At 30.3% G+C, this 17,351-nt stretch overlaps 4 protein-coding genes across 10 annotated transcripts; 2 read left to right on the top strand and 2 right to left on the bottom strand.

Annotated features, from left to right (window-relative positions):
- Window positions 1-3,905: 3,905 nt before the first annotated feature.
- Nsun5 (Nop2/Sun-like domain containing protein 5) lies at window positions 3,906-7,842 on the bottom strand. The gene is made up of 7 exons (XM_069110218.1): window positions 7,666-7,842; window positions 7,278-7,556; window positions 6,793-7,063; window positions 5,645-5,901; window positions 5,469-5,584; window positions 5,232-5,404; window positions 3,906-5,158 (listed from the first exon to the last, which is right to left on the bottom strand). Exons 2-7 carry the CDS (start codon window positions 7,401-7,403, stop codon window positions 4,353-4,355), a joined length of 1,749 nt encoding a protein of 582 aa, XP_068966319.1. The 5' UTR covers window positions 7,404-7,556; window positions 7,666-7,842; the 3' UTR covers window positions 3,906-4,352.
- A 94-nt stretch (window positions 7,843-7,936) lies between these two features.
- Window positions 7,937-13,580, top strand: Marf (Mitochondrial assembly regulatory factor). 4 transcript variants are annotated; one of them, XM_069110210.1, is made up of 14 exons: window positions 7,939-8,080; window positions 8,558-8,646; window positions 9,073-9,359; window positions 9,464-9,590; window positions 9,661-10,054; window positions 10,129-10,236; window positions 10,551-10,571; window positions 10,933-11,086; window positions 11,160-11,298; window positions 11,376-11,689; window positions 11,762-12,057; window positions 12,131-12,298; window positions 12,374-12,570; window positions 12,656-13,580. In XM_069110210.1, the coding sequence occupies exons 3-14, from the start codon at window positions 9,182-9,184 to the stop codon at window positions 12,858-12,860; spliced, it is 2,301 nt and encodes a 766-aa protein (XP_068966311.1). In that variant the 5' UTR covers window positions 7,939-8,080; window positions 8,558-8,646; window positions 9,073-9,181; the 3' UTR covers window positions 12,861-13,580. The 4 variants fall into 4 exon arrangements, with proteins under 4 accessions (XP_068966313.1, XP_068966311.1, XP_068966310.1 ...); XM_069110209.1 differs by having other exon boundaries at window positions 7,940-8,080; window positions 8,555-8,646; XM_069110212.1 differs by lacking the exon at window positions 8,558-8,646 and having other exon boundaries at window positions 7,937-8,080.
- Coa8 (Cytochrome c oxidase assembly factor 8) lies at window positions 13,466-14,252 on the top strand. 2 transcript variants are annotated; one of them, XM_069110221.1, is made up of 3 exons: window positions 13,466-13,597; window positions 13,675-13,869; window positions 13,941-14,252. In XM_069110221.1, exons 1-3 carry the CDS (start codon window positions 13,532-13,534, stop codon window positions 14,139-14,141), a joined length of 462 nt encoding a protein of 153 aa, XP_068966322.1. In that variant the 5' UTR covers window positions 13,466-13,531; the 3' UTR covers window positions 14,142-14,252. The 2 variants fall into 2 exon arrangements, with proteins under 2 accessions (XP_068966322.1, XP_068966320.1); XM_069110219.1 differs by having other exon boundaries at window positions 13,467-13,597; window positions 13,672-13,869; window positions 13,941-14,234.
- Window positions 14,253-14,371: 119 nt separating this feature from the next.
- LOC138178403 (putative leucine-rich repeat-containing protein DDB_G0290503) lies at window positions 14,372-17,009 on the bottom strand. 3 transcript variants are annotated; one of them, XM_069110215.1, is made up of 8 exons: window positions 16,633-17,009; window positions 16,365-16,563; window positions 15,921-16,291; window positions 15,622-15,861; window positions 15,465-15,565; window positions 15,144-15,357; window positions 14,857-15,084; window positions 14,372-14,771 (listed from the first exon to the last, which is right to left on the bottom strand). In XM_069110215.1, exons 1-8 carry the CDS (start codon window positions 16,744-16,746, stop codon window positions 14,379-14,381), a joined length of 1,860 nt encoding a protein of 619 aa, XP_068966316.1. In that variant the 5' UTR covers window positions 16,747-17,009; the 3' UTR covers window positions 14,372-14,378. The 3 variants fall into 3 exon arrangements, with proteins under 3 accessions (XP_068966316.1, XP_068966317.1, XP_068966318.1); XM_069110217.1 differs by having other exon boundaries at window positions 14,609-14,771; window positions 14,840-15,084; XM_069110216.1 differs by lacking the exon at window positions 15,622-15,861.
- Between the last annotated feature and the right edge of the window lie 342 nt (window positions 17,010-17,351).

Raw genomic sequence — 17,351 nt, 5'->3', positions numbered from 1 at the left:
CACTTCATCTTTCCATCCAGCATGGTCACCATTCATCACAATTTATAAAGGATGAAATAGAGAATAGAAAAAGAAGTCATATTTGATTTCGTTTAAAAAGTAATAACTCCATCTGCTCGGATTTTAGATTGTAATCACTAACTTCGATGTAAAATTAACGAAAGAAAGAAGATAGCAAAAGGAATAAAGGAAGAGAAAAGCACGTAACACCGTGTTGATTGATCGTCCATCGACACCGAGTCTCATTTGGACGTGAGATAACACCGGACAGTCGCGATAGTATACATATTCATGCGTCCTTCGACGATGGCGTCTCGACGTCAAGTGTGTCGCTCCGAGGGACAGCCACGAACCACGCTACCTCGGCGCCGCCGTCGTTGTCCACGTCGCCATTCTCCTGCCCGACGACGTTTGCCGGCATCGACGCCCCGTGTCAGTGAACCGTCGCCGGCGAAACGAGCACCGAACTTGTTGCACCGCAACCAGGAAGCTACGCGCAAGCCTCGTCTTCCGTTCAGATCGCCATCCACCTACCCCTATAATCGATGGAAATATCGTCAACAGAAATTGGTCGATAAAATAGATAAAAATTTACGGATCATTAACTCATTAAGGACATTCTGTGAATTGGCTTAAAAAGTTTCAAAGAAAGCATCGCGTTAATATATAACGGATTAAATAATTTAGCAAAATTAAAAAAAATTAAGGATGGGGGAGATTTGTGAAAAACATACACGAAACTGATAAATATTATCTATATATATTATATAACTGGGCATTGAACTTGGGGGATTTCGTCCAGATAAGGAAATGCTGAAAAGAGGAATTTATAATCACCATCGCTTTATAGAGATTCGTGACATTTCGTAAAGTTTCGTAAAGATTCGTAAAATTAAGAATATTGCGGCAGAGTTTGGAAAATCCTGAAGGAAAGTATCTATACATGGTATAAGTATTTTGCGTGCAGAAGATTGCGATTTCTGAGAAGGAACGTGGCTGTTTCGCATTTAAAAATTTCAGAAGAAACGTAGCGTATTTGCATATATCGGTGTGATGTCCGACATCGATGTCGTTAATACGACATAAATATTGAACAATTATAATCTTAACTGAGAACGTTCGAACCGTATAACGCAAATCGACCTTTGCGTAATAACGGCTAGTGGACGGTTGGTCAAGTGGAACTTTGATAATTAGTAGCACGAAACGAAACGTTCCGTATCGAATAACTAACAATTTAAATCGTAGAAGTGCAAAACACGAAGAGAAACAACAATCATTCTAGGACATAGGATTACCAGATGAAAGAAACTAGGACAACATTTGATAATGCTGATAATTGAAGTTTCGAAAGACTTAAGTTGAAACGACTCGATGTTGTTCAACATGTTTCAGTTTGTTCCCGTGCTCAATATCTTTTTTAACAATCCCTAGATGGCTTGCATTTCTTCAAGCCAGGAATACTAGACTTATCGGACGGCGACTAGGATGATTAGCCGCATAAAGCTTAAGAATTGCAGAATGCATGATATATACAAATACAAGATACAAAAGGCGGCCGCCGCGAAGGTCAAACAAAACAAGCGATAACGTTAATACTACACATTCGACCGACGCTCCTCTTTGTATAAAAATTTCCAACTAGAATATTTGTCAAACATTTTGAGATCTGTAAAATATCTGAGAATTTATTATTGTGATCCTATAATATCCGTTTAATATCAGAAAATATTTCTCGAGATATAATTTTTAATTGTATTTATTTCATGATTTCACATCGTAAAGTTGATTTGTTGCATTACAGTGGTCATCTTTATAATATTCCGTCCACGGAGGGGCGAATAGTCGATACTTTGGTGGAGTTGCGTGTTCGCCACGGAAGGCGGCTGACCAGATTCGTTCTTCAACCACTTAAGTAATCGAGCGGCCGAGCGGCTCGTATATCACAGTAAGCGTGAATCAGCGGGATTCGGTGAACACTGAATCTCAACTTTCTCTCTACTAGACTATTTGAAATTTGTTAAGTTTGTTTCCGTCCGGAAATGTACTCGACTGAAAAAAGGGGAGGAAAGTCGTCGTTGATTCCGAAACTAGAACACTTTTTAGTCTAGAATCTTTTTTATTTTGTATTTTTAATATTATTGCAATATATCATAATTCTAATATTATTTCACACTTTCAAGAGGGTGAAGTTAGAAAGTAACAAGTGTAACATTTTATTTAATTTTGTATCTAATTATTTAATATTTGTTTCACTTAGATCCGCTATTTGTTATAAGAGTTGAATGCTATAAAATAAATATCAAACAAAAGCAGTTTTGTTTTACTGAAATGATTGCTGATTGCACGCTTGAAAGCTACCGGAAATCCATAGGGACTAAGCAGGTCAACGGGTTTCGTGTCACGGAAGTACCGATATCCGATTAAGGGGCAAGCCATTAGAAAAAGGGAAAACTTTTTTAGTCCAGAAGAATAAAAAAAAAAATGTGCCTCGATGATTTCAAGCGATACCCGAAACTTTTCCGGGCAGTCGAGCAAAAACAACAGACAGAGCCGTGTCTCCCTTCATACTATCGACTTTACAATAAAACTGGAAGAGCCATTGGCCGAAAGCTACAATCGTTCTCTTTTTTTTTCTTTCTTTATACAGTTTCAGAACGGTGGTAAAGTATCGTATTTGCGATAAAGATAAGAAGCTCAAATGATATCCAACATTGTTCCATAAATGTCACGAAGGTGCGTGCCTGAAAAACTGAACTTAATTAGCGCGCATTATTAAAGAAGCACAAAAGAGTATAAGAAACAATAATTGCTTTAAATGTTATCATTTTTATCAAGAAAAACAATATGAGAGATATAGTTTCTGCATTCAATAGCATATATTTTAATATCTTTTCTATGAATTATCTTTTTTCATTCATGATATTCATTCTGGAAAGCTACATTGTTAATTCTGTGAAAAGTACAGCTAATAAATGGCAATTTGCAGGTTTATAAGCGTAACACATATCTTGAAGTAAAATAATCATTACAGTACAGTTATAATGTATTTGCATTGTGGCATCTACTCGAAGCTTTCACTCTACAGTTGAGTGGCCTCCACTTATACTGCTGCCATTGCCTGTCTTCCTTGCCTTTAAGATATACGCTTGTTGTGATACATTAACTAGCGTTGCTCATGTCCCTCTTTGCACTACTACGATTCATGAATTTCTAGGTTCGATAGATACTGATAAACTACTGCAATCACGTTATAATCTTTATCTACTGTTACAATATTAAATTTAAATAAACTTGACAATATTTATACTCATTGAGAAAAATATCACAGGATGAAATTCGCATCTCAAAAACAATTATGAAAATTTTGTATTAAGCAGCTATCATGCATATAATTAATGATGCAATCACGTGGCTATATTATACATACATAATTATCATTATCATATTATGATTGAATATTACCACGATTCATAAGAGGTCGATTTATCAAAAGATCTTTATCCAAGGGTATTCAAAGACCTTGTAGGTCAACGCAACGAGGCACAGGAGCGTTCACATGGAATGCATTTGTTTCCGGGAATGGCAAGATAAGGTTGGTACGTGGCTAAGGCGTATTTTTCATCGCTCATTGAGGAAACATCATGTACATCATAAGGATTATCAGGATCGTTTTAACGGTATCCTCGAGGTTGAGATTTAGGATGATATTTGAACGAATTTTATATTTGAAACGAACCATTTCTCGTGTTCTTGGATCATGAAACGAAAAATATTGAATTAAGTACGAATACATGGTAATTTATTAACTAATTTTTTAACCTACTGTTCTTTTTCACAAAAAGCCCTTACCTGCCAACAAGGAATTAAATGAAATTAAAGAGAAATAAAAGTAATAATATTTGATATGTAATTTTATGGTTTCGTTTAAATTAATTACCTTACCTACTTCTTTTTTATCTTTTTCTAAACAATATGTATAAATTATTGTAGAATTTAACGTATTCGGTCTGAAGGACATAACATTGTAGTATCGGTTACGTGATGCGTGTTTTTGATTTCGTGCCGTGGTCGTAAATTGCACGACACTACCACGATAAAAAGACGTTGATTTTATCCGAAATAACGGTAAAAATAACTAAAGAGGTATCACACAGACAAAAAGCAAAATAAAGAAGAAAGGAAAAGAACGTATCCTTATTTTATTCCTGTATTTTATTCGTATTTTATTCCTGTTCCTTTCTTTAATTCAACAGTATGTATTTATTGTTTTTGCAAATCCAATATAAAAAATCTCAATATATTTTACGTAAGAACAATAAAAAAACGTCCAAGGATAATAAGTTATATTTTTAAAGGGTTTTCCTTTTCTTTTTCTGTAATGTGACTTCTTTATGAAGTGATAATCGGAGACCTTTACGAGGCAACTTCATAATCTTTCGTTCAATCTTCCTTTTCTTCTTTTTAATAACAACTTCGTTATCATTCTCAGAATGCTCATCGTCGTCATTTTGACAGGTCTCATCGCCATCATTCTGAGACAAATCATTACCATTATCAATATTTATTTCTTGGACGATTTTAGCCGAATCAGAAGAAGCGTTTAGAATACTTATGCTGTCACTCTTTTCTTCGTCTTTGGAAGGTCCTTGATTCGCGCTTTTCCTTTTCCCGCGCTTTTTCCTCTTCCGTGTCGTATTTGCTTTCTCAAGGTGTAACACTTCTACTTCTTCTACTTCTTCTACTTCTCTGTTATTTAATGCAACGTTTCCTTTTCGTTTGTATTCTGGTAGTGGCACATCAAAGTTTCGTTCAAATACAGCCACAAAGAAACCATTGCACAAATCTATGACAGAATTGGCATAAAGACATTTATCTGAACAATTATATTTCTTTGAACTAAAGTTTAGCCAGTTTTGATTTAACAAATCCTTCACGGGAGAAAGCTTGTATGCGTCTTGTACATTTTCAAGAATTTCGTCTATTACTTGCTCATTTTCTTCTGGATAAATAGAGCAAGTGCTATAAACAATCCTCTTCACATTCGGGAAATTTAATAAAGCGTGTCGCAAAATGAAAACTTGGAATGCTTGTAATTGTTTGAGGCGCTGTGGGTCACATTTTTCATTGCCATGCACTATCTGTCTATCCAACATACCTATGATAAAAGAATTTCTTTTAAATTACGATAAACATTTTTATTTATATATATTTATTTATATATACTCTACCTGAACCAGAGCATGTTGGGTCAACTAGAATGTATTCCACATTGGGATACTCATTTGGGTTCAAAATTAATGCATCTTTATTGACAGTCTCTACAGAAGTGGCATTTGTTATTCTAATTTGTTCACATAATGTTTTGTATCTTCGTTCATCAATTTCCACTGCGTAAATTTTTCTAGAAACATCATATATAATAGAATTACAGAATACTCAGTACAAAATAGCATAATAGGTCTCACCCTTTATTTCCCATTATTGCAGCTAAGTGAGATGATTTCATTCCAGGAGCTGCACATAGATCAAGTACTGTAGACCCTGGTGCTGGATTTAACAGTTGTGATGGAAGACAGCTAGCCTGAAGATATAAGAAAAATGGTTAAAATATTAATCGTCTATCATTTTTGATAAAAATTACCTTGTCTTGTAAAAGAATTTCTCCATTTTGATAACCAGGGTGATCGTGAAAAGTTGTGTCAGGTGGAAAAATAAGTAATTCCGAAATATGAAAATCCTGAATAAAATTTGGCTTTTTTAAATTTTTTATGACATTTAAATGCTCTACATAACTCGGACATTTCGGCATGAAAGACCATCCTTCCTCTTGAAAATAAGATATCCCTTTTTCTAGTGACACTAATAAAGTGTTGATACGAACATATCTTGCTTTTTTTACTGAAAAAAATGATTCTTTTTTAGCAATTGCATGAAGGAAACTGATTTTATAATGGATGTAAAGTAAAACTCGTGCTTTCTTACGAAACTATTTATTGTTAAATACATAGTAAATTACTATATTTGCTACTGGCATTATTATATATGTACAATAGTAATAAAAAATATAGAAATATATAAATCACACTTACTATATATAGTTACTACAAATATCAAATATATTATATACGTTATTAATATTAATATGTTATTAATATATATTAAAATATATATATTTATATATATATGCAGAATAAATACATTTGTTTTAATATCTAATCAATTTTTTCATTTAAACTATCTTTAGAAGGTTGATCTGCAGTTGCTTTGATTTCACTAGCATTATCAGGCTCATGAAGTGCCTGATAAACATAACAAGCTATTATTAAATTTACTGTAATTACTGCAGCAAACACAGAAATGCAATTTGTTATGAATCTATCTATGTGAAATTCAACCTTCATAATATGCTGTACTCCAAAAAATGCAGCAAATGGTAGAGTAAACATAGCAATGCTGTATAAGAACAATTTCGCCAATATAGCTACAAAAGTCATAACTGGTCCTTGATCTTTGTTCTGATCAAACGAACTTTCTTTTTGATTTACTTTTTGTTGATTTTTATCCATATAAGAGAAAAGTCTTTTAATTCTAGGATGCCGGCTAGTAAGTATACGGTTGTTACGGATGATTAGAACCATCAATCTGGATATATAATTCTCTTACAAAGAAATTGACTTAATATATCTTAGATTTGAGATCAGATGTGGTTATTAATTTTCCTGCACACGAATGGCCCATTTCTGTAAACATAATATGCATTCATTGATAAGTAAATACAATATATTTTACCTGTTTTATGAGGTTTCTGAACCGCATCAATGTCACTAATATTGCTTAATTCTTCTCGAAATTTTTGTTCATACGCAAGTATAGTTTGAGCAGGTTTACATTCAGTTTTCAAGGCCTTCTTCCCCCAAAGTAATTCTGTTATCAGGATTTTTGCTAACCACGGTTGCAAACGAGGTTCATTCACTAATATATTAGTTTTCTTTATAAGATGATCTAACTGCTCTTCTCTTTGCAATGTATTGAGGCATAAAGAATATATCGCGGACACATTCTGTATTATTAAACAAAAAGGTAACATTATTATTTGAGAATAACATAAATAAATATCTACTCTTTCGAAAACCATGTGACTATGATACTCCGAAATGAGAAAAGTGATCAGTTATTCGATGAATTCAAAATAGTTATATATTCGGTAAATTTTTCTATAATTTAATTATTTCATTTTGCTTTTCTTTTAATATGTTTATTAGATATTAACTTACAGGATGTTTTTGTCCGTAAATCAATGATTTAAGACTACCACCTTTCTCACGAACCTCCTGAACAATCTTAGCAGCAGATTTATAAAGTCTTGGAACTTTGATGGAATGTACGAATCCGCTGGTCATGTTATCGCATCAAAAGATAGTACTTTGTAATATCAAATTTAATTTTGATCACTTACTATTCGATTAATTACTGGCTTCTATATGGATATGTGTTTCGTGCACGCAAGACGAAATAGAATAATGTCCGCCATGTCATTAGGAGATGCGCACAATCTATCAAACACGTTGTAATTATAGCATGAAAAGAAAAAATCGTCTTTACCAAAAACCAAATTTAAATATGTAATGTATTCTTATAAATACATTTATTATTATTTCTTACAATTTTATCGCAAATAAATTCGACATTAATAGTTCGCGTGACGGTTTATTTAAGATTACTGAAACAATTTCCGACTTCAATGATTCTAATAAAAATTAAATTTTTAAAAGAATGTACAATTTTTAAATTGTAATAAACTTATATATGTATGAATCATTTAATGTTACTGACAAATACATAGCAGTTATAAGGAGAATGAGATGATATTTAAAAATAAGCCTTCATTTTGTACAGAATGTCACGTGTTTGTTACCACTACCAATCAGTTCACATGTGAATTTATTTTAATGTACTTCGATCTAATCTCTAATTTGTTAGATACTTTGCAATCACGAAATGTTTTTCATTGTTTTGCTCACGATTAAAAACATATTCAACTAGAAATATGATATCAGGAAAGTCCTAACTATTAACGGTAAGATGACAATTTTCTTGGACTAAATGAAATTTTATTATAGGTTAGATTTCGACGAATGATCAAAAAGTGTATTTTCAACTTTTTCATTAACTAGTTTTTATTTTCCTTTAATAGAGATGTTTGAATAATAAATAAGTGATATTTATTATTGCATTAACGCGCTTCGTAATGCGTGCTTTTATTTTAAAAGTGAAATATAAAGACGTAGAAAGATCTGTTGCAATCATTTTGTATGAAACGTATACTTCAAATCGTCAGAATTTATAAATATCACAATTGATATAAGTAACGACTTAAGTAATTCATTCAATATGAGAATCAAAACACTTCGTTGTGTAATTTATTTATGACTTATAAAAAAGATCGATTAAAATTATTCCTTTGAATATTTTGCGGAATATATAAATTATATTCTGTATTAATACTAAATTTAATATAAAAATGTTATCAGATGATGGTAAATTGTTCTAGAAGATTTGGAGGCATTGATTTAACGGAGACATTCAAACTTACATCTCATTCATATTACAACAAAGGACACTTCAATGACTAAAGACAAAAAGGTTTTATTGCCTTGTATATTACAGTGTTTTATAATGCTTATTATGTATGATACATTTCATATAGTTAATCATATGTGTATACATTGCACACAAGTGTTTGGGACTTTTAAATGTAAACTTTTATCTCATTAGAAGCATATAAAAATTCAGTACCAAAATGTGTATAGTATTTTGATATGTCACATTGTATTGTACTTAATATACTAAAACTTCTTTGTGCTATATTATAATGTTATCTTTCTTTTATTTTTTTTTTTTGTTTAATGTTCATATTTAAATAAATGTTGCTTATTATATGTGTTTTGTTATATATATTTAGTAAGTGCCCTATGATTCTATGCAATTGTTCATAAAATGTATATTTAATCATGTAGATAGAAATTGTTCTTAGAAGGTATTTAATTATTGCTTTTTTTATGATTTCAGTTGATCCTGCATGCTGTGCACTGCATCATCGTTCTGCCTAAAATATTGCACTGTATTTTTTCTTACTTTGCCAAACATATTACTTACACAATAAAGTAAATTACAAACTATGGCTGCCTACATCAATCGCACAATGTCCATGATTGGAGGAGACAGCCACTTGAGATCGACAGATATACGAACTGATAATTCTCCCCTTCAGATTTTTGTTAAAGCCAAGAAAAAGATCAATGATATATTTTTGGAAATAGAAGACTATGTGCAGGATACTGTAGGATTTATGAAATGTAAGTAATTCATTTGAAATATACAAGATTTTGAATATGAAAATATGATCTTAGGAAGATCAAATTATGATATTAAACCATTTTTACTAAAATTATTTTTGTAGCATTGCAAGCTGAACGTAATATTGTCACTGCAGAAGAAGCACAAAAAATTCATAGTTATGTTGATAAGGTTCGTGCAATTAGAGATGTACTTAAAAGGGATCACATGAAAGTTGCATTTTTTGGAAGGTATATTGTTAGAATTATTGCTAAAAGGTATTAGCCATATCTGAATTATATATCTTACAAAATATTACAGAACTAGCAATGGAAAGAGTACAGTTATTAACGCAATGTTACGTGATAAAATTTTACCAAGTGGCATAGGACATACTACAAATTGCTTCTTACAAGTTGAAGGTTCAGATAATGGTGAAGCTTACTTGATTACAGAAGGAACCACTGAGAAACAACCTGTTCAATCAGTTGGTCAATTAGGTCATGCTCTCTGCAAAGAAAAGTTATGTGAAAGTCATTTAGTGAGAATATTTTGGCCGAAAGAAAAATGTTTGCTATTAAGAGATGATGTAGTATTTGTCGACAGTCCTGGAGTGGATGTGACACCAAATCTTGATGAGTGGATTGACAAACATTGTTTGGATGCAGATGTTTTTGTGCTCGTGGCTAATGCTGAATCTACTTTAATGGTGACAGTATGTATCCACTTTTGTTGAATTTTACACCATTTTACTTCTAGTTGTATGTACTTATAACAGTCTAATTACAGGAAAAGAACTTTTTTCACAAAGTATCTACAAAATTATCTAAACCAAATATCTTCATTTTAAACAATAGATGGGATGCATCTGCTTCAGAACCAGAATTTTTCGAACAGGTATGTGTTATATAAATTTATAGAAACAGATATTATGTAAATATAAGTTTAATAATATAGCATTATAAAGTCACTAAAAAAGTATTTTTAAATATACTTCATTCAAAATGAATTAAGTTTATTATATAAGATTCTGAATTTTTTTTTTATTAAAGCTGGTACTACATATTATTTCGAAATTCATTTGCACATAAACAACTTAATATTAGTGTATTCAAAAGTATATGTGTGAAGCACAAATTTTTTTAATAAGTAGCTGTATGCAGTGGCAGCTTTACTTAAATAATTCACGTAATACCCCATTTATCCTTTAGCTGGTCAAAGAGCAGAAGGAGGTAAGTTATTCTATTTGGTAAATTTTAAGTATAGTGGAACTCATATTTCTTGATTGTAAAATGTTTTTTTTTTTTTTTTTTTTTTTGAGAAAGATATATATAACTTTAATTATAAGTAAAGTCGGTGCACTATGCAAGAGACACAATGTGCACAAATTTTGTAGCATGGAAAATTACTTGTTAAAATTAAATTAAATAGAATCTTCTTTTAACAATGCAATAAGTTGCATCAATTCAATGCTTATAGTATGTGATAGAAACTTGACTATGTGCTTCTTGCTTTTTACATTATTTTACAATTTATAATGTAACTTATGTTTATAATGTAACTTATGTTTATTTACAATTTACATTTGTGTAGGTAAGGGCACAACATCAAGAGCGGGCTGTCGATTTCTTGTCAAGAGAATTAAAAGTTTATACACCCAAAGATGCTGAAGAGCGAGTTTTCTTTGTTTCAGCAAAAGAAACTCTTCAAGCTCGTATGCAAGAACAACGTGGTCAACCTGCTCATAGTAAGACACATGGTTTCTTTATTTATGGTTTGTATTAATTATTTATTTTTAATATTTTTGAAACTTTTTGTAGATGGTGCATTAGCAGAAGGATTTCAAAATCGATATTTCGAATTTCAAGATTTTGAACGAAAATTTGAAGAATGTATTTCAAAGTCTGCTGTGAAAACGAAATTTGAACAGCATTCTCAACGTGGAAAACATATTGCTACGTAAATAATTTATTATCTGTTTTACTCTATCTAAATATTTATTTTTCAGTGCATAAAATCAAATATACTTTCTTCAGGGAAATACGACAAACTCTAGATGAAATACTAGATAGGACACAAAGAATGAAAAATGAACAATTGTGTATTAAGAAAGATGTCCATGATAAATTAAATTACACGGAACAACAATTAATGTTGCTGACTCAAGAAATGAAGGACAAAATTCATCATATGGTGGAGGATGTAGAACAAAGAGTGTCTAAAGCTCTGAGCGAAGAAATTCGTAGATTAGCTGTACTTATTGATGAATTCAGTGTTCCGTTCCATACCGACCCACTAGTTCTAAATGTATATAAACGGGAACTTCATACACACGTAGAAAATGGCTTAGGTATTATTGTTTTTTTAATTTATTCACCATATCTTTATTTTATAAAATTTGTAACTTTATAATTATATATAGGTTCCAACTTAAGAGCAAGACTCAGCACCGCGTTGGCATTGAATATTGAAAACTCCCAGAGAGAAATGACAGAACGAATGGCAAATTTATTGCCAGAGAATAAGAGACAAATGTCTCTAAACATTTTACCAAGACGAGAACCATTCGAAATTTTGTACAGATTAAATTGTGACAATCTATGCGCAGATTTTCACGAAGATTTAGAATTTCGATTTTCTTGGGGAATTACAGCCATAATTAATAGATTTGCGGGAAGACAGGGAAGGAAGTTAACCATTGCTAATTATCCACAGGAGGTAAGATAATTTATTCGATAGTATAAAATACTTTTGTAATAATAAAATTGCTATTTAATCTGTATAATCGTAGATACCACCAGCAATTATGTCTCCTGCAGAAAGCGTTGATTCTATAAAATTTATGTCAAGTACTCCAAACCATCAACCAAGATCAGACGATTTGTCATTGGCTACTAGAATCGCAATAGCATCTATAACATCTCAAGGAACTATGGGAGGACTTATAGTTGCTGGATTTGTAAGTATATTACACAATAAAAACATCTATTTTATTGAGGGATGAAATCTATTTTACTGAAATTGTTTGCTTAAGATGTTAAAAACAATTGGTTGGAGACTTATAGCGGTAACCGGTGCTATTTATGGTGCTCTATATCTCTATGAACGATTAACATGGACTAATAAAGCAAAAGAACGTGAGTTTAAACGTCAGTACGTATCTCATGCTACAAAAAAGTTGAAACTAATAGTGGATCTCACGTCTGCGAATTGCAGTCATCAAGTACAACAGTGAGTTTTATTTTATTTTATTGAATTATTACTACTTTTACTTTATCGCAAAATTAATTTTAATATTATTTATATATAATTGCAGAGAGCTATCTAGCACCTTTGCACGTCTGTGCCATTTGGTAGATGAAACAACATCCGAAATGGATACCGAACTAAAAAATATTGCAAGTACAATACGAATACTAGAGGAAGCAACTAGTAGTGCTAAAGTTTTACGAAATAAGGCTAATTATTTAACAAACGAGCTTGATTTATTCAATGCAGCATATTTAAAGTCATTAAATTAAGCATTGAATGTCATTTTTAAGAAATATGAGTCACGAAAGATTGATGAACATCACTGTTTCAGAAAATATGTCTATGCATGTATGATAATTAATACAACTTATCAATGTACTAATCAATGTATCTGTGGATATGTTTCCTGAAACAATGATTTATGCATATAGAAGGAATGTTTTTACTAAAACATTGAATTTTTTGTAATTTAAGAAAGATAATTTGTTTTTAGAGGGTTTAGCACAAAATGTCTTACATCAATAGACTTCCAACAAATTTTTTAATTTTTTTCTTTTTTTATAATTTATTTCATCAAATAAATCATGCTAAAACAGATCTTTTTGCAAATATAGCGCCAGTGTTTTGAAATATAAAATCGAAGTACATATTGATTTATACTCAAATCTATTATAAAGATATAATTGAATCTTACTTATGTAGTAAATAAAATAATGAAATTAGATTTATTAGATTATACTTATAAAAGACCTTATGTTATTATATAAATAAAAAGTTGTTTATTGAGTAAGAATTATGTTCGTGTTTTTTTATTATTCTATGCAGTGTGATCATACAAATATAGGACAAGTTTATCTCATCGTAGAATGATGTATTAAGTGTAAACGAAACACATGACCGAAAGGAACATAACCTCGTAAAACATGTGTGAACCTCTGAAATGATTCGAATGTATAATTACGTTCAAATAAAACAGTGGAACTATGCAACCCGATTGTTTAGTGCTGTAAGTTCTTCATTCAGTATGTCATTCCAATTATTGTCGATTTAGTGAACATTCATTATTTTCATTTTAATTAGAAGGTATCTTCTAACCTAAAAGCTCCTGTACAAGCTGATTTAATCGGACCGCCTGATCCGGTTTCGAATTTAAGGCCGATCATTTTTGCAAAATCTGAGGATGAAAGCCTGCTAGAAAAGAAATTCAGAGAAGCCAGAGAAGACACGCAAATTTGGAATCAAAATTTTTGGACGGAACATAATAGTACCTTCATAGAGGTGTAACATAATTCTTACATAACATCATTATGAAATATGTTTAAAATTTTAATTTATTGAATGTATTATAGGAACGTAAGCAATTTCAAGAAACTCTAAAAGCACAAGGAAAAACGTCAATTACTGCGGATGATATGTCAGTGTTTTATAAAGAATTTTTAGATAAAAATTGGCAGATGCACTTAAATTATAATATCGCATGGTATAAAAGAAATGTTAAATTACTATTCCTTGAGATCAGAGTAAGAATATCTAAATTAAAATTTAGATAATTTACAGTATTAATCATTATCATTATACATAGTATATTGTACATATTTACAATGTGAAGTTGTATTTATGTTTTATTTGTAAGTTGTCAGAAGCAGAATATATATATTACAATATAAATAAATACTAGTGAATATTTATTCATATATAATTCTATTGAGTATATTAAAAAACTTCATAATCACATAAACAATTACAACTAAATTTAATTGTCTGCATACTACATAACTATTTCTTTTTTAAATAATTCTCATGTTATTCTGACAAATTTGATTCCTCAAACATCCTATCTCATGTTCTCTTTCCTCAATAATCAATGCCATGTACCTGTGTTGCTGTTTCTCACAAATGAGTCTCTTTTTATACTCTTTCACAGATTGATGCAACTTTTGATAAGCAAATTTCGCAAGTGCTATTGCCTTTTGTTTCTCTTTTTTTAAATAATCTATTTCAACTATAAGTGTTCTACATTTTTCACATTGCGATAAATATATCTTGCTTAATTTGGTATCATTCTCATTCAATGTTATTTGCAAAGATTCATTTTTCCCTCTTTCTTTGTTTAACTCATCTTTAAGCTCATTAAATTCGGAAGCAACTTGCTGGACCATCACTTCACTGTCATGTAATAACTAATAAAGATAGGTATTTGTTAATACAACATTTTAATTTAAATTTAAAATTATTTTAATAAATTTACTTTAATGGATATAAAACCTTCTTTTGTTTTGAAATTGTTTTATTTTGTTCCTCTATAATTTTGTCTTTTATTCTCAATTCAGATAAATGATTTTCCTTGAAAGTTTCTAATTCTTGTTTCAGCTGGTTACAAGTCGTTGTTTCTTCACATAAACAATATTGCAAATGATCTATTTTCTCTTCCATTTCTTTAAAAGTAGAATTACTTGACTGTAACATATTTTTCATCTCCGATATCTCGATATTCTGCCAATATAACTTAAATTAATATAAAATCATAATTCGATGCTTGTTATTGAATTTACCTTTTGAGATAATTCTTCATTTCTTTCATGTATGCTATGTAGTTGACTATTACATATACCTGTTACTTCACATATTCGTCTCTTTTGTATATTAATTACGTTTGTAAGTTCTAAAATCATATCCATAAATTCTGCTCTCTCTCTATTTAAAGCATTTTCTTTTTCTTTTACAGCATGTTTCATTCTATTCACTTCTTTTTTAACCTCCTCACACCTTGTATGATTGAAGCATGCATTTAATATCTAAAGTGATTCTTAAATTACATTTTAAAGAAACAAGAACTAATACCCGTATTCATGTTAAAAATTATTTGAAATTACCTTTTAGATTCATCCTCTGATAAAGATTGTAATTTGCTCTTTAAATTGTCACGTTCTTGCAACAGATCTGTATTTTTATGTGCAACTTCGATTATCTGTTGCTGAAAAGATAATTATTTTACTATTAATAAAAATTATTCTTTTGTCAAGTACATACTTGTAATTTTGAAATCTCATTTAATAATTCATCCCTATCTGTTTTGACTAAATCTGCTTGATTTTTTGATTGTTTCACTAAGTCCATTGCAACATTCCTTTGTTCTTCAGCTGTTACTAATACATCTTTTAAACAAGCTGCCCTTTGTTCACTACCTTCTTTCAAACAATTTAGACTGCAAGTTAAAGATTTCAATCTTTTTTCAAGTTCTTTAGTGCGTTTTTTTTCAGTTAAAAGATCCTACAAATTACGTATTATATGAATTTAAAGAGACAAAAAGTTATTATTTTTAATAAAACCTTTTGAATTCTTTCGAAAATTTTCTTGTCTTTTGCACAAATATCTTCTATAATGGAATCAATTTTCCCTAATTCATTTGAAATGCTTTCATCTATTTCTATTTGAAATGTTTCCTGCTTTGTTGCTTCATTCTGCACATAATTTGAGCCCAAACTATTTATATTTAATTCAGTGCGAAAATTATCTTTTGTTGGAATGGTTTGCTCGCTTTTCTCTTCGTATGTATCAATTATTTTGTCTTGAGTATACATTTTATAAAATTGTGAAGTTAAGTCTACTTGATCAGATTTACTTTGTTTCTCTGGTTCTTTCAACTCTTTACCAATTGCATCATTCATTATATTAACTTCATCCTTCAAATCTGTATGAACTAATAAACAATTTTATATTAACGACATGTTAATACATACTACCTTTTGCATGGATTAGTGATACTGATATACCTTCAGTTGAGGGAACCTTCTTATAAAAACGTAATTTTTTGCGTGTTTTGCATGTTATAACATTACATGGTATTCTCTTTTTAATACTATCATGTGATATGCATTCTTCAGTGCAGTCGAACCTACTGCATTGGTCTTTTGAAGATAAAATTTTGTGGGCACAGTGACAATATTTAGCAATGTTATTGTATATATTACACTGTATAAAATATAATTTTTTCTACATTACTATTTTCTTGAATCAATTTATGTGTTATGTTATATTTACTTTTTTACATGCTGTTGTGGAATACACACTACATTCTCCATCCATCTTTTGCAATTTAGAAATAATTAAGAGCTGTCTATTCAAGGCATCAAGTCGCGTTGAAATATTGTACATTCCAAATTCTAATTAACACTTTAGAAATGTTTATCATAATATTAATTTATATCTTTTTGTAAATTTTAAATTACTGACATTTAAATAGGTAATGTAATAAATGATACACATGAAACTATTGGGCATTCGTCTTGCATATAGATTGTCTTATTTTTTATTTTGTATAATTTTTCGATTTATATATCATTGATGAACGTGTACAAAATTTATTTTTGAACAAATATTATGATATTCTTTCGAGAAACAAGGAATTAAAAAGTAACATACAAAATGCAAAATAATGGTAGTGGACAATTACTAACAGAAAAGGTAGATATTTTTAAATGCCATTATTTGTACAATGTATCGTCGTTACTTAGAGTTGTTTAAGCAAAAAAGATCGCATTATATATCGTGGAATAGTTTATTCCTTTGGGGATTTGGATTATGGATAGCTCTATGTACAAGCAATGTATATCATTCAGTCATTTCAAAACAACAAGGTAAATATTACGTTCTGTATAATAAATTTATTCAATATAATAGCTTTCGTGCAGTTACGTTATTTTACTTATAAAATTTAGATCTTGAAGTTGTGTATAATATTTCGACAAAAACGGAGGCTA

The sequence above is a fragment of the Bombus flavifrons genome, chromosome 3 (genome assembly GCF_040668555.2).
Source record: "Bombus flavifrons isolate JBK064 chromosome 3, iyBomFlav1_principal, whole genome shotgun sequence".
Classification (NCBI taxonomy): domain Eukaryota; kingdom Metazoa; phylum Arthropoda; class Insecta; order Hymenoptera; family Apidae; genus Bombus; species Bombus flavifrons.
The sequence above is the reverse complement of the archived record's forward strand: the minus strand, read 5'-3'. Positions and strand labels throughout refer to the sequence as shown.

Bases quoted from the DNA above. Each gene is read 5' to 3' on its own strand.
- Nsun5 (XM_069110218.1), bottom strand. From the start codon at position 7,403: ATGACCAGCGGATTCGTACATTCCATCAAAGTTCCAAGACTTTATAAA. The intron at 5,902-6,792 runs GTAAAATATATT...CATTTTTTTCAG, and splicing joins TCAGAAACCTCATAAAACAG to TAAAAAAAGCAAGATATGTT. The intron at 5,405-5,468 runs GTGAGACCTATT...TGATGTTTCTAG, and splicing joins GCAATAATGGGAAATAAAGG to AAAAATTTACGCAGTGGAAA.
- Marf (XM_069110212.1), top strand. From the start codon at position 9,182: ATGGCTGCCTACATCAATCGCACAATGTCCATGATTGGAGGAGACAGC. The intron at 10,572-10,932 runs GTAAGTTATTCT...ACATTTGTGTAG, and splicing joins TGGTCAAAGAGCAGAAGGAG to GTAAGGGCACAACATCAAGA. The intron at 12,058-12,130 runs GTAAGATAATTT...GTATAATCGTAG, and splicing joins TTGCTAATTATCCACAGGAG to ATACCACCAGCAATTATGTC.
- Coa8 (XM_069110219.1), top strand. From the start codon at position 13,532: ATGATTCGAATGTATAATTACGTTCAAATAAAACAGTGGAACTATGCA. The intron at 13,598-13,671 runs GTAAGTTCTTCA...CATTTTAATTAG, and splicing joins CAACCCGATTGTTTAGTGCT to AAGGTATCTTCTAACCTAAA. The intron at 13,870-13,940 runs GTGTAACATAAT...AATGTATTATAG, and splicing joins ATAATAGTACCTTCATAGAG to GAACGTAAGCAATTTCAAGA.
- LOC138178403 (XM_069110215.1), bottom strand. From the start codon at position 16,746: ATGTACAATATTTCAACGCGACTTGATGCCTTGAATAGACAGCTCTTA. The intron at 16,564-16,632 runs GTAAATATAACA...TATTTTATACAG, and splicing joins CCACAACAGCATGTAAAAAA to TGTAATATATACAATAACAT. The intron at 15,358-15,464 runs GTAATTTCAAAT...CAATCATACAAG, and splicing joins TCAGAGGATGAATCTAAAAG to GTGTGAGGAGGTTAAAAAAG.